This window comes from Sapajus apella, unplaced genomic scaffold, assembly GCF_009761245.1.
Source record: "Sapajus apella isolate SASKATOON/1434 unplaced genomic scaffold, GSC_monkey_1.0 scaffold37, whole genome shotgun sequence".
Taxonomy (NCBI): Eukaryota; Metazoa; Chordata; class Mammalia; order Primates; family Cebidae; genus Sapajus; species Sapajus apella.
Window position 1 is genome coordinate 22,424,431 of NW_022436977.1, and position 13,902 is coordinate 22,438,332.

The 13,902-nt window shown below is 39.8% G+C and overlaps 1 protein-coding gene across 4 annotated transcripts in view; it reads left to right on the forward strand.

Moving 5' to 3' along the window:
- The first annotated feature begins 568 nt into the window (after positions 1-568).
- The window catches only part of ZNF106 (zinc finger protein 106), a 52,552-nt gene continuing 39,218 nt past the window's right edge, over positions 569-13,902 (forward strand). For 2 of the 4 annotated variants that reach the window (XM_032297836.1, XM_032297837.1), the window contains exons 1-4: positions 569-2,012; positions 7,279-9,462; positions 10,533-11,166; positions 13,152-13,221. In XM_032297836.1, the coding sequence (XP_032153727.1) occupies positions 1,765-2,012; positions 7,279-9,462; positions 10,533-11,166; positions 13,152-13,221 (3,136 nt within the window). In that variant the 5' untranslated portion in view covers positions 569-1,764. The remainder of the gene's footprint in view (positions 2,013-7,278; positions 9,463-10,532; positions 11,167-13,151; positions 13,222-13,902) is intronic. The other 2 variants (XM_032297835.1, XM_032297838.1) reach the window with 2 other exon arrangements.

Genomic DNA, 13,902 nt, shown 5'->3' on the forward strand with positions numbered 1-13,902 from the left:
CAAAGTCAAAAACCAGTGAAAACTTCTCAGGTTTTCTGAGCTCTTGTCCATGATCCATACAAAATAAGGAACTGTGTTGTTTTTTAAAGTTACTGGGCATTATTTCAGTGTTTATGCTTTGTCACCCTAGACAGGAGAGACTATGCTAAGTATTTACTAGAAGACAGTTTCTGTTACCAGTCACCTGAATATTCATTCACGAAAAAAAAAAAAAAACACCTTACCAAAACACAGCATGCTTGGAATTCAGCTCTTTTTTGTAAGGTGTTTTTTGTTATGTTTTGTTTTTTTTTTGAGATGGAGTATTGCTCTGTCTCCCAGGCTGTAGTGTAGGGGCATGATCTCAGCTCCCTGCAACCTCCACCTCTGGTGTTCAAGTGATTCTCTTGCCTCAGCCTCCTGAGTAGTGAGATTACAGGTGTGCGCCACCACGCCCAGCTAATTTTTAGTAGAGATGGGATTTCATCGTGTTGATCAGGCTGGTCTGACCTCGTGATCTGCCCGTCTCTGCCTCCCAAAGTGCTAGATTACAGACATGAGCCACCGTAGTCCCCCCCTTTTTTTTTTTTCTTGAATGAATATTCAGGTGATCTGTAACAGATACTGTCTTCTAGTAAATGAAGTGCCCAGTTTTGAGGGTCTCTTCTGGTTAATTGAAATAAATTCTGCCCATGTCTAGTTAGCTATTTGTGAGGGAAAGATGGAACAGAAGTGCACGTGTGTGTATGTGTTTCTGTCTGGGCAAAGATGGCATGTCTTTTTGATTTTTTTTTTTTTAAATAGATTGGCATAGGAAGTGCACAAATATAACTAGTTTAAACCCAAGACACCTGATACAGAGTTAAGGCAATTTGGATTGTTGAATGGATACTGCTGTCTTGTAGCTATGGTGTTCAGATGTTTCTCATAAATGACTGCATAAACAGCTGACCCAGTCAAGGGATTTCCAGAAGCTAAAAAGCAGTTAAATTATTGATCTGCTACAGCTCTGAACACTGATTTGACTTTGGCTTCTGAAGACTAGCTAAGTGAGATTTGCCATAAAGTGTGTAAAGTAAAAAAAAAAAAAAAAAAAAAATCTGCCTAATTTAAATAAAAACCTGCTTTTGCATCCTGAACTGTAGCATTTTCTGAAACTTGAGAAAACACATTTGTCTGGCTCAGCTGTTAACTTCCTACAACTGAAATGCTTTCCATTCCCTTTAAAATAAGCTCTTCTGAAGCAGAATGTAGATCACATGTATCATCCAGACCAAAAAAGTTTGCCTGGACTACTCCTGGGGCCCGGAATCCACACATTCCAGGCAGAGCTCCAGCTGTTCCGATTTAGTTACCCAGTTGGGATTGGCTGCGCCGCCTACTTTTTTCTCCACCCCTTAACTTTCACTGGAAGAAAGCTCTAGACTGAAGATTAAATGTAAGCGCTGTCACCAGGCTTTCTGAGTGCAGCTGGCACCATGGGTGTGCTCCAGAGCAACTTCTGCTTGCTCTGAGCCCCCTGCCCTGCCTCCCCTTTCACCACGTTTCCTCTGGCAAGATTTTAAGTACAGCAATTCAAGAAGATTTCTCCTCCTGAACGACGTTTATCTGAAGTGTATTGCCTCTTGATTGCTGGAAAAGAATCTTAAACTCATTTCAAAAGTAACTTATAAACTTATTAAAAGTGATGAAAGGAGCATTGAAATTGATTAGCACTAATTTTTCACTGTGCCAAAGTGTACAGTGTCCTTCAGAGGAAACTATAACAGATCTGGTGAGTGTGCCATGCCAGTGGGGAGAATTGAATGTCCCTCATCTCCCTCTTTCCCTAGGGACATTAGTCATGAGTGCCGAGTGTGCGGGGTCACAGAAGTGGGTCTTTCTGCATATGCAAAGCACATTTCTGGCCAGTTGCACAAAGATAACGTTGATGCCCAGGAAAGAGAAGATGATGGAAAAGGAGAGGAAGAGGAAGAAGATTATTTTGACAAGGAACTCGTTCAGTTAATAAAACAAAGGAAAGAACAAAGTCGGTAAGTAATTGATTTTTTAAAAAGGCTATCAATAACAGAACATAGTAGAGAATACATTTTATAACTTTGTACCGTTCAGCCTATAGCCTTTAAGGTGTAAAGTTTAGCTTGAGGTTGTTGTCTTATTAATCTAAGACAATGACATGCTTTGTTGAGCTACTGTAATATCTCCTTAAAAGAGCAAACTCAGTATTGTTCCTACATAAGCTGTAATCTGAAATTACATATCGGAAAATTTTGCAATGTTGGTAACTATGTTGAGAATGGTTTTATTGGTATCCAAATCTTTTTTTGTTGTTGTTGGAGACGAACTCTAACTCTGTCACTGGCTGGAGTGCAGTGGTGTGAACTTGGTTCACTGTAACCTCTGCTTTCCTGTTTAAAGTGATACTCTTGCCTCAGCCTCCTGAGTAGAGTAGCTGGGATTACAGGAGCCCACCACCATGCCTGGCTAATTTTTGTTGTATTTTTGTGAGAGATGGGGTTTCATCCCATTGGCCAGGCTGGTCTCAAACTCCTGACCTCAAGCAGTCTACCCTCAGCCTACAAGGGTGCTGGGGTTACAGGCATGAGCCACCGTACCTAGCCGGAATCCAAATCTTTTGAATGTCAATAAGTTTTTATTTAGCGTCTAACTTTTCTAGTGGAAAGGTGTTAGAATATAAGCTTCATTGAATAAATAATATAGTATCTCTTATTGCTAAAGGAACATTTCTTAGGAAAATATATTTTGATTGGTGTGAATTAACGTGGTGTTTCTGCCAAATTTGATTTATCTGTTTGTCATTGAATCCGCAGTGACTACCACAGTGCTTTATTGAATAAATTTATATTTTATATTTGATAGTGTCGAGATCATTTGGGCAATATAATTTTTCTAACTTGTACTCCATAATTTTATACCTACATTTATACATTCAGGTATTAGGATTTTATGTTTTTACCTTACTGCTTTGTAGTCTAAATAGTTTAATTATAAAATTTGTTAAAAAGAATTTAATTAATGAAGTGGAAATTTTTAGATGTGAGGGAGGGAGAAAGAGAAGCACTTAGGAGGTGGGATAATTTTTTAAGTCCCAGAACATGTAGAGAATCATTTCAGATTCTAAAATAAAAATTTAAAGATTCTTATTGGATACTAGTTATACCCCGTCTGTACCTCCTTTTTAGTTAGAGGCTTGACTATAAAAAGGAAGTCGTTTTTACTCTACATGTTCAAAGTTTTTTTCATCAGAAGTGCGGTGGCTCAGGCCTGTTGTCCTGGTGCATAAAAAGATGAGGCCAGGTGTTCAAGACCAGCCTGGGCGACATAGGAAGCCCTCATCTGTGTAACAACAACAACAACAACAAATTAAAAACAATTTTTAAAGTGTTTAAAATACGTCCTGGAAGGAGACTTTCTTAGTCTTAAAATATCAATAAAGGGTGAGCATCCCTAATCCAAAATCTAAAAATGCTCCAAAATCCAGAACTTTTGAGTGCCAACATGAGGCCACCAGTGGAAAATTCCATACCTCACTTTATTTTACAAAGGTATTTAAAATATTACCTAAAATTATCTTCAGACTGTGTATAAAAGTGTATACGAAAAATAAATGAATTTTATGTTTAGACTTGGGTCCCATTCCCACAATATCTCGTTATGTATATGCAAAAATGTTCCAAAATTCAAAGCAGTTTGAAATACGAAGCATTTCTGGTCCCAAGCATTTCTAATAAGGGACATTCAACCTATAACAACATAGTTCTTAAATTATTTAGTAGCTTAGTCCTTCAAATGACATTTTCATTACTTTTAATATAGTTGCAGTTTACTTTCTCCTGTTTTAGGCAGTTGGAGCCTCTGGGAGGCTAACTTCTATTTTGTTCTTACATACTAGTGTCATTATTAGCTTTATCTGTGTAAATGATTAAACATTAAGTCAGAGTAGATTAGACATTTGAATCATAGTTACTATTTTTTGAGTCTTTTGATACGTCTCCTTGGTGACCTATTTATAAAATCATCTACTTATTTTTTATTTTTATTTTTTATTTTTATTTTTTTTTTTTGAGACAGTTCTGTCACCCAGGCTGGAGTGCAGTGGCACGGTGACACCTCACTGCAGCCTCAACTTCCCAGGCTCCAGCAATCCTCCCACCTTAGTCTCCCAAGAAGCTGGGAATACAGGCATGCATCACCACCATGCCTGGCTAATTCTTTTTTTTTTTTTTTTTTTTTGTATTTTTGGTACAGATGGGGTTTAGCCATGTTGCCCAGGTCAGCCTTGAACTTCTGGGCTCAAGTGATCCACCTGCCCTTGGCCTGCTAAAGTGTTAAGATTATAGTCATGAGCCACCACACCTGGTCAAAATCATCTACTTCTTCATGAGGTTTTTTTTCTTTTTTCCTTCATGAATTTTTAACTTAGATTGTTCTTTCTGGTCTGTGGGTTAATGGAATGGTCTTATCTTCTGAGTCTAGTCAATTCATGATGATCTAGGAATTCTACTTCGTGAGTTATTTATCCCCTAGTTCTCCCATTTCTGATCATATCAGTATAGCTGAGTCGGTGGTCTCCTTGGAAGTCAAAAGTTACATATTGCATGGAATCAAAAGATAAAGGTGATTTGGTTAATGGTTATAAAAAATTCTGCTAGTGTATGTAGTAATACTTGTTACTTTCTAAACAGGGCCTCCTGTTTAGAAGTGATTTATATAATATGAGTGGATGTTTGAACTTTTAGGTAGACTTTTTAATTCCATCTTGTGAAAAAGGAAGAAATTCCCATTTGTATGCAAAATGTCATAAAATTAGTAATGAGTTTAAGATTTTTTTTTTTTTTTTTTTTTTTTTTTAGATGGAATCTGGAGTGCAGTGGCAGAGTCTCAGCTCACTGCAACCTCTGCCTCCTAGGTTCAAGCAATTCTTCTGCCTCAGCCTCCTGAGTAGGTGGGATTACAGGTGTGCACCACCATGCCTGGCTAATTTTTGTATTTTTAGTAGGAATGGGGTTTCATCATGTTGGTCATGCTGGTCTTGAACGCCTGACCTCTTGATCCCTCTGCCTTGGCCTCCCAATGTGCTGGGATTATAGGTGTGAGCCACCGTGCCCGGCCTGAGTTTAAGACTTTTAAGTCAATTCAGAGAAAGGAGCTCAAATGTGAAAACTTTGTTCTGAGTTGTTCATTCTTTGAAGACCTAGTGGTTAGGAGTATAGACTCTGGAGTCAGACTGCCAACGTTTAAATCTCTGCTCTACTACTTTCTGGCTGTCTTATCTAAGCAAGTTCTGTAACCTCTCTACTGCTCAGTTTCCTCTTCTAAAAAGTAGGAATAATAAGAATACTTGCTTCAGGATTATAAAAACTAAATGAGATAATCTATATAAGGTGCTTTGCATTAAATGTGTGATACTTAGGTACTCAGTAAATTATTTTTTTGAGACCAAGTCTCACTCTGTCACCAGGCTGGAGTGCAGTGGCACGATCTCATCTCATTGCAACCTCTGCCTCCCAGGTTCAAGCGAATCCCCTGCCTCAGCCTCCCAAATAGCTGGGACTACAGGCATGTGCTACCACCCCCAGCTAATTTTCATATTTTTAATAGAGACAGGGTTTCACCATGTTGGCCAGGATGGTCTCAATCTCTTGACCTTGTGGTTTGCCCGCCTTGGCCTCCCAAAGTGCTGGGATTATAGGCATGAGCCACTGCACCCGGCCGGTACTCAGTAAATTTTAACTTGCAGTTCTCATTGTTTTGAGCACCGTCCACATGCTAAGCACCATGCCCATGCACACCGTAGGCAGTTTGTAGAAGAAAATGGTGTTTATACCTATTGCTGTGATGTTTACATAAGTTTATTCATGTTTCTGTGGACTCCTTATCTAACATAAATAGTTGAAACAGCTGTAGCTTCTTTATAAAAACCTCTAGCTCGTGAAGCTCCTTATAGCACATATTGTGGGTACTACTTCTATGGAATATGTTATTTTACTTCTGTTTGTGACCTAATTGTCTCGCTAGATTCTATACCCTTCACAAACCGGAACTATACATAAAAGTTTTCTTATGCCACTAAGAGTTATTGAATGGGTACTAGACAAAGTGTTTATTAATAAAAATGAACATGTAATGTATAATCTTAATTAAAATAGGTTAAGAAATTTAGTTTTTCAGAATGAACCCTTAACTGGAAAAATAATGGTATTAAGAGCAGCTGAACAGAATTGTATTAAATATGATAACTAGACTGGGGGAGGTGGGTCATGCTTGTAATCCCAGCACTTTGGGAGGCTCAGGTGGGTGGGTGGGTTACCTGAGGTCAGGAGTTCGAGACCAGCCTGGCCAACATGATGAAACCCTGCCTCTACTAAAAATACAAAAATTAGCTGGGCATGATGGCACACACCTATAATTTTAGCTACTCGGGAGGCTAAGGCAGGAGAAGTGCTTGAGCCCAAGAGATGGAGGTTGCAGTGAGTCAAGGTAGTGCCACTGTACTCTAGCCTGGCCTACAGAGTGAGACTCTGTCTCAAAAAAAAAAGGGGGGGGGGGGGAGAAGATAACTGTAGCTATAAAATATAATTGTTCTTATTCTAGAAGAGCTATATAAAGTGAAAATAATAATTGGATGATAGGGACAAAATCTGAGAACATGACAGGAAAAACAGGACCAAGAAACAGAGGAGAATATGCAGTGCCAAATTTTTGTTTGTTTATTTTTTTAGACAATCTCGCTCTGTCACCCAGGCTGGAGTGCAGTGGCATGATCTCAGCTCACTGCAACCTCCGCCTCCTGGGTTCAAGTGCTTCTGTGTCTCAACCTCCTGAGTAGCCGGGGTTACAGGTGTGCGCCCCCATGCCTGGCTAATTTTTGTATTTTTCGTAGAGATGAGGTTTCTCTATGTTGGCCTGATTGGTCTTGAACTCCTGACCTCAAGTGATCTGCCCACCTCAGTCTCCCTAAGTGCTGGAATTATAGGTGTGAGCCACCATGCCTAGCCAAATGTGCCAGATTTTTAATATTTCTGGGTGATTGGGGAAATAGTTGTAATTATTTGAAATTTAAATAATTTAAAATGTTTAATTTTTAAGTTAATAAGTTTAGGAATGTAAGTTTATCATTTAAAGGTATGAAAATAACCACTGTTACATATAAAAGTATACTTGGTTATATATTCTAAGTAACAGGGGAGGAAAGTGCAGGGGAAGTTTGGTGGGTTACGCTTTTCAAGGAAGTATAGGAGTTCCTTTAAATTACTAATGAAAAACTTTTTCTTCCAGACAAGATGGACCTTCCAAAAGCAACCAAGAAGTAAACTCTGATGACAGACGACCCCAATGGAGACGAGAAGACCGAATTCCTTACCAAGACAGAGAGAGTTACAGTCAGCCTGCATGGCATCATCGTGGACCTCCGCAACGGGATTGGATGTGGGAAAAAGATGCCTTTAATAATACTAGGCAAAACAGCTTTCCACATGCTTTGAGGAATGGTGGTGGACCAAGAGGACGTTCTGGGTGGCATAAGGGTGTTGCGGGAGGCTCCTTGACTTGGTTTCACAACTATAGTAATTCTGGAGGTGGTTGGCATTCAAATAGTGGAGCAGTTGATTGGAATCATAATGGTCCAGGAAGGAATTCCAGTTGGCATTCTGAAGGAACAGGTGGCTTTTCCAGTTGGCATATGAACAACAGTAACGGAAACTGGAAATCCAGTGTACGTAGTACAAATAATTGGAATTACAGTGGCCCTGGAGACAAATTTCAACCAGGCAGAAACAGAAATTCTAAGTGTCAAATGGAAGACATGAATATGCTGTGGAACAAGAACTCTAGTAAGTCAAGCAAATACAATCACGACAGATATAATTGGCAGCAGCAAGAAAATGACCAACTTGGTACAGTTGCCACATATAGAGGTCCTTCTGAAGGATTTACAAGTGATACATTTCCTTCAGAAGGCTTACTCGACTTCAATTTTGAGCAGCCGGAAAGCCAAACCACTAAGCAAACAGACACTGCAACTTCCAAAGTAAGTGGAAAGAATGGCAGTGTGGCAAGGGAAAAGCCTCGTCGCTGGACACCTTACCCTTCTCAGAAGACTCTGGATTTACAGTCAGGATTGAAAGATGTCACTGGTAACAAGTCAGAAATGATAGAGAAACCTCTCTTTGATTTTAGCTTGATAACTGCGGGAATACAAGAGTCCCAAACTGATGAAACACATAATACCCCAACACAGAAAACACAAAAAGAAATACATACTGGATCTCTTAATCATAAAGCCTCTTCTGACTCTGCTGCTTCCTTCGAGGTAGTGAGACAGTACCCCATTACAGAAGAACCTGAACAAGAGCATACCCCAAATAAAATGCCGTCATTGAAATCCCCGCTCCTTCCATGTCCAGCCACTAAATCATTTCCTCAAAAGCAAGATCCAAAGAATACCTCAAAAAACACCAAAATGAAATTTTTTTCTTCAGGACAACGGTCAAATCCCTCGAACAAGAACCATGCAGAAGATAACCATGGTTCTTACATATCCAAACTGCGTAGTTCATGTCCTCGCGTTTTAAAAGGGAATAAAAATACATTTGGCTCTCAAAAGGAATCTGGTGATAATTTAAATGATACATTGCAAAAGGCCAAAGAGGTGCTACAGTGTCATCAGTCATTGCAAAATCCACTTCTTAGCACTTCTAAAAGGACCAGGAACTATGCAAAAGCAAGTAGAAATGTAGAAGAATCTGAAAAAGGGTCTTTGAAAATTGAGTTTCAAGTGCACGCATTAGAAGATGAAAGTGATGGGGAGACATCTGACACAGAAAAGCATGGAACAAAAATTGGAACCCTAGGTTCTGCAACTACAGAATTATTATCCTGTAGCACTCATACTGCTGATGAGAAAGAGGAAGATGACCAAATCCTGAAGACTTCTAGGGAACTATCCACTTCCCCATGTAATTCCACAGTTCACCAGAAAGAATCTGAGTTACAAATGACATCTGCAGCCAGTTCACACCCTGGCTTATTGCTAGACTTAAAAACCTCTCTAGAAGATGCACAGGTTGATGGCTCTGTTAAACCTCATGTATCTTATGAAACAGAAGGCTTTGATAGTACTAGCTTGGAAGCAGAGCTTCAGAAAAGTGATATCAGTCATCCCTCGGGCCCTCTCCTGCCTGAACTAAGTAAGCTGGGCTTTCCTGCCTCACTCCAGAGGGATCTCACCCGGCACATTAGTTTGAAGAGCAAAACTGGAGTACACCTTCCTGAGCCAAACCTCAATAGTGCCCGCCGCATTCGCAATATTAGTGGCCACCGTAAGAGTGAGACAGAGAAGGAGTCTGGGCTCAAGCCAACCCTACGGCAGATTCTCAATGCTTCTCGGAGAAATGTCAACTGGGAACAGGTCATTCAGCAAGTAACCAAGAAAAAGCAAGAGCTGGGCAAAGGCTTACCCAGGTGTGTGCTGCTTTTCCGTGTCTTTTTTTTTTCTCACTTTCTTTTAAAGTAACCCTTTGACCCTGATAAAGAGAATTCTACTTGTTTCATTTAATTAAATATTTGCCAACAGTATCTGTTGTAGATGTCTTGATTTAATATCAAATGATGACTGATACTCTATGACGGATGGAATAAAGTATTTCATAGCAGAAGGTGCAGGTTAAAATGGAAGCACACCTACTTGAAAAACAAGATGGTGATGTAGAAGAAAAATAATCACTTTGTAGGGGTAAAATCCATCACTTTATAGGGGTAGAAAATGACAGCAGAAAAATGCATGTCTACAAATCTGTGTCTTTTTCTAGATCTTAGTTTTAGAATGTATGCTATAACTGAATGATAACTGTTCTCATTACCTTTTACATAGAACCTATGAATAGTTAACTTTTTTATGACTACAACATGCTCTCTCAAGCACTTGTGTAATATTTTGGCTCTTCATCTTATATTGAGGTACTAGATTTTTCTGAATGGTAAAACAGGGTTCAACATGGGTTTGCTGCTTGAGAGTCATAACTCTGCTGCACGATAATACAGTTCTCCAGGCTTCAGGGGCATTTCTGTCCTTATTGAAATAATGGATTTAGTTCTTCCCACTTTGCTTCCCTACACCCTGTGAGTAGTACTTGGAATTATAAGTATAAAGCTTTTAGCATAATGTCTGGCACTTGTAAATGCTCCATAAAACAATAAAAGGGTTTTTTTTTGTTTGTTTTGGTTTGTTTGCTTTTAAAAATTACATGCTGTATGTATTATTATCAATATAGAGCTCCTTATGAAATAAAACTCAGTTTTTACTCCCTCACATGTATTCTTAGAGCTATATGCAAATCTGTAATCTGGTACTTGTCACAACATAATATATTTACTTTATATCTGTATCAGTTACTAGACTATGAGCTCCTTGAGGACAAGAACCACCTTCCTTTTTATAATTTCAGTGCCTTAGGGAGCCTGGCACATTAAAATAGTGCCCCTCTTAACAACCATATCCAATTTATGTTTTCATTTTTTCTTTCTTCCTTAAGGTTTGGCATAGAAATGGTACCCCTTGTTCAAAATGAACAAGAAGCCTTGGATTTGGATGGAGAACCTGATCTGTCCAGTCTAGAAGGATTCCACTGGGAAAGTGTTTCCATTTCCTCCTCCCCTGGCTTGGCAAGAAAGCGAAGCCTTTCTGAGAGCAGTGTGATCATGGACAGAGCTCCTTCTGTGTATAGCTTCTTCAGTGAGGAAGGTACAGGCAAAGAAAATGAGCCCCAGCAGATGGTTTCACCTAGTAACTCATTGAGGGCTGCACAGAGTCAGAAAGCAACCATGCACCTCAAACAAGAAGTGACACCTCTGGCTGCCTCCCTCCAAACAGGTGAAAGGGCTGAAAATGTTGCTACCCGAAGGGGACATAGTGCACAATTACCCTCTGACCATATAATACCCTTGATGGCCTCGGCAAAAGACTTGAACAGCCAGGGGAGGTCTGTACCACCTTCAGAGAATCAGAATTCCCAGGAGAGTAATGGAGAAGGAAACTCTCTATCATCAAATGCATCCTCAGCCCTTGTAATCTCCAGTTTAGCTGATGCAGCCACAGATAGTAGCTGTACCTCTGGTACTGAACAAAATGATGGCCACAGTATTAGAAAGAAACGAAGAGCCACTGGAGTAAGTATGATTCCCTCTGCTTTTTGTAGAACATTGCATGTGGCAAGTTGGTTGTTTATTTAAAAAGGTTTTTCTTGGGTATCTCTCAACTTTTAGAAGAATTGTGAAGCTCTTACTTTCATCCTACTGGTTTCTTTCACTGAGTAATTCTGCTAAATTAAATGTAATCCAATATGAATGTACAGTACCAGGAAAATATGAAGTCATATCTAAAACCAGTGTTCAAGCCAATGATTCTTTGTATCACCTGACCAATAATAAGTCACATATTCAGCTGTAACTCAATCTGTTTTTCATAGATGCATTCTGCACTGCTGCTGAAGAAAGGCATTCTACTGTTGCACTTGTAGGACATGGATGATTGCTGGATTCAGGAGTGCTAGGCTTAACCTCAAGATGGTTTATAATACTGTGAGAGTGCATATATATGAGCATAGTATAGAAATATATTTTAGGCCGGGCGCAGTGGCTCAAGCCTGTAATCCCAGCACTTTGGGAGGCCGAGGCGGGTGGATCACGAGGTCAAGAGATCGAGACCATCCTGGTCAACATGGTGAAACCCCGTCTCTACTAAAAATACAAAAAATCAGCTGGGCATGGTGGCGTGTGCCTGTAATCCCAGCTACTCAGGAGGCTGAGGCAGGAGAATTGCCTGAACCCAGGAGGTGGAGGTTGCGGTGAGCCGAGATCGCACCATTGTACTCCAGCCTGGGTAACATGAGTGAAACTCCGCCCAAAAAAAAAAAAAAAAGAAAAGGAAATATATTTTAGTCTGTATAACGCTGTCTTTCATCCTTCAGTTACCCAGCCTGGCCTTTAAGAATCTTTTCTTGGCTGGGTGCGGTGGCTCACGCCTGTAAACCCAACACTTTGGAAGGCCGAGGTAGGTGGATCACCTGAGGTCAGGAGTTTGAGACCAGCCTGACCAACATGTAGAAACCCTGTCTCTACTAAAAATACAAAATTAGCTGGGCGTGGTGGCACATGCCTGTAATCCCAGCTACTCGGAGGCTGAGGCAGGAGAATCATTTGAACCTGGGAGGCAGAGGTTGTAGTGAGCCAAGATTGCAGCATTGCAACCCAGCCTGGGCAACAAGAGCAAAACTCTGTCTCCAGAAAAAAAAAAAAGGCATCTTTTCCAATTTAATATTGCTTAACCCTCTCAGTATCCCTTTCTGAAAAGAAAGAGTTGCTTGTGGTGATATAGTCTGGGATCTGGCACTGTGAAAAAAATGGGCTCTTCTCTTCATTATTTATTCATTTATAATATTTTAAAATTTATGTTAGGGTCAAGGTTTCACAATGTTGTTCAGACTGCTCTGGAACTCCTGGATTCAAGCAATCCTCCTGCCTCAGCCTCCCAAGTAGCGGGGACTACAAGCAATGTGTCACTGTGCTGGGCTTCTCTTTTTTAATACTGAGGTGATAAACAGAGTAGTTAAGGTCATGAATTTTAGACGTGCTTCAAATTGCAATTCTGCTCCTTTGAGCTACATGCTATATGTAGTAGATGTTATTGAATAACTTAAAATGCACTTTAAACTGAGGGATTGTCCTCTGACAAAAAGCTTGTCTCGTGGACTGTTAAGCTTTTTGTTGTAAAGGTTTTCTTGCTGAAATTTAAAGTAGAAACTAAGCCAAGATATAAATCAGATAAATATACATTACCAACTTTGTCCATACTTCTACTTCTGCCTTACTACACCACGGTGGAATGGTTTGCCTAACCTCCATGGGCTTTACTACCTCTAAAATGCTAGGAAGGCACTTTACCCTGGATTATTTTTTCTTCTTCTTTTTTTAAATCAGATACATTTATTCAGCTAAAATTTGAGTTTGTACCATGTGCATGAGACTCCTGCGATCTTTTTAGAGATGGTAGCAGTAGTGAAGACCTGTGTATGACTTAGAATTGATTCCTTTTTCTCCTCTTGGATAATGGCTTTTACACATTGAATATTATTTTGTTTTTTTTATCCCTCCAGGATGGATCTTCTCCTGAACTCCCAAGCCTTGAAAGAAAAAATAAAAGAAGGAAAATTAAAGGAAAAAAAGGTATGGTGCAGAATATTTTGGGAGAAAGAAGTTGATGTTTTTTGTTTGGCTTTTTGGTAGCCTTGAACTCTTGGGCTCAAGGGATCCTCTTCCCTCAGCCTCCTGAGTAGCTAGGACTACTGGTATATGACACCACACTAATTCTTTTTATTTTTTCATAGAGACAGGGTCTAGCTATATTGCCCAGGTTGGACTCAAACTCCTGGGCTTCCATGATCCTCCCACCTTGGCCTCCCAAAATGTTGGGATTACAGGTGTGAGCCACCGTGCCCAGCCCTAAGAGGTTCTGGTAGCAGTTCAGCGTTTTTACAACTTGACACAGAGCATGGCTTGTCATTTATGAAACACTGATTGTCCATTTACTTTTTTTGGACATTATTGTTGCCTCGCTTAAGGGGAAAGAAAAGTTTGATTTCCTAATACATCCAGTTACAACTGTAAAATAAATATATGATGCCACATAGACTTGTAAGCCAAGGTTAGTATATCTCTTGGACAATATAAAGCCAGGAAGTTTCCTTGAGCCCTTTCAGTTGGATGAAAAATGTTGGCCCTCTTGGTCATGTATAGCCATTTCTTTCACTTTCTGTTTTTGAGGGATCTTGGTTGCTTCCCCTGCACCCCACCTCAACACTCCCTTTCTTGGTTGCTTTTCTTTTTTTTTTTTTTTTTTTTTTTTTT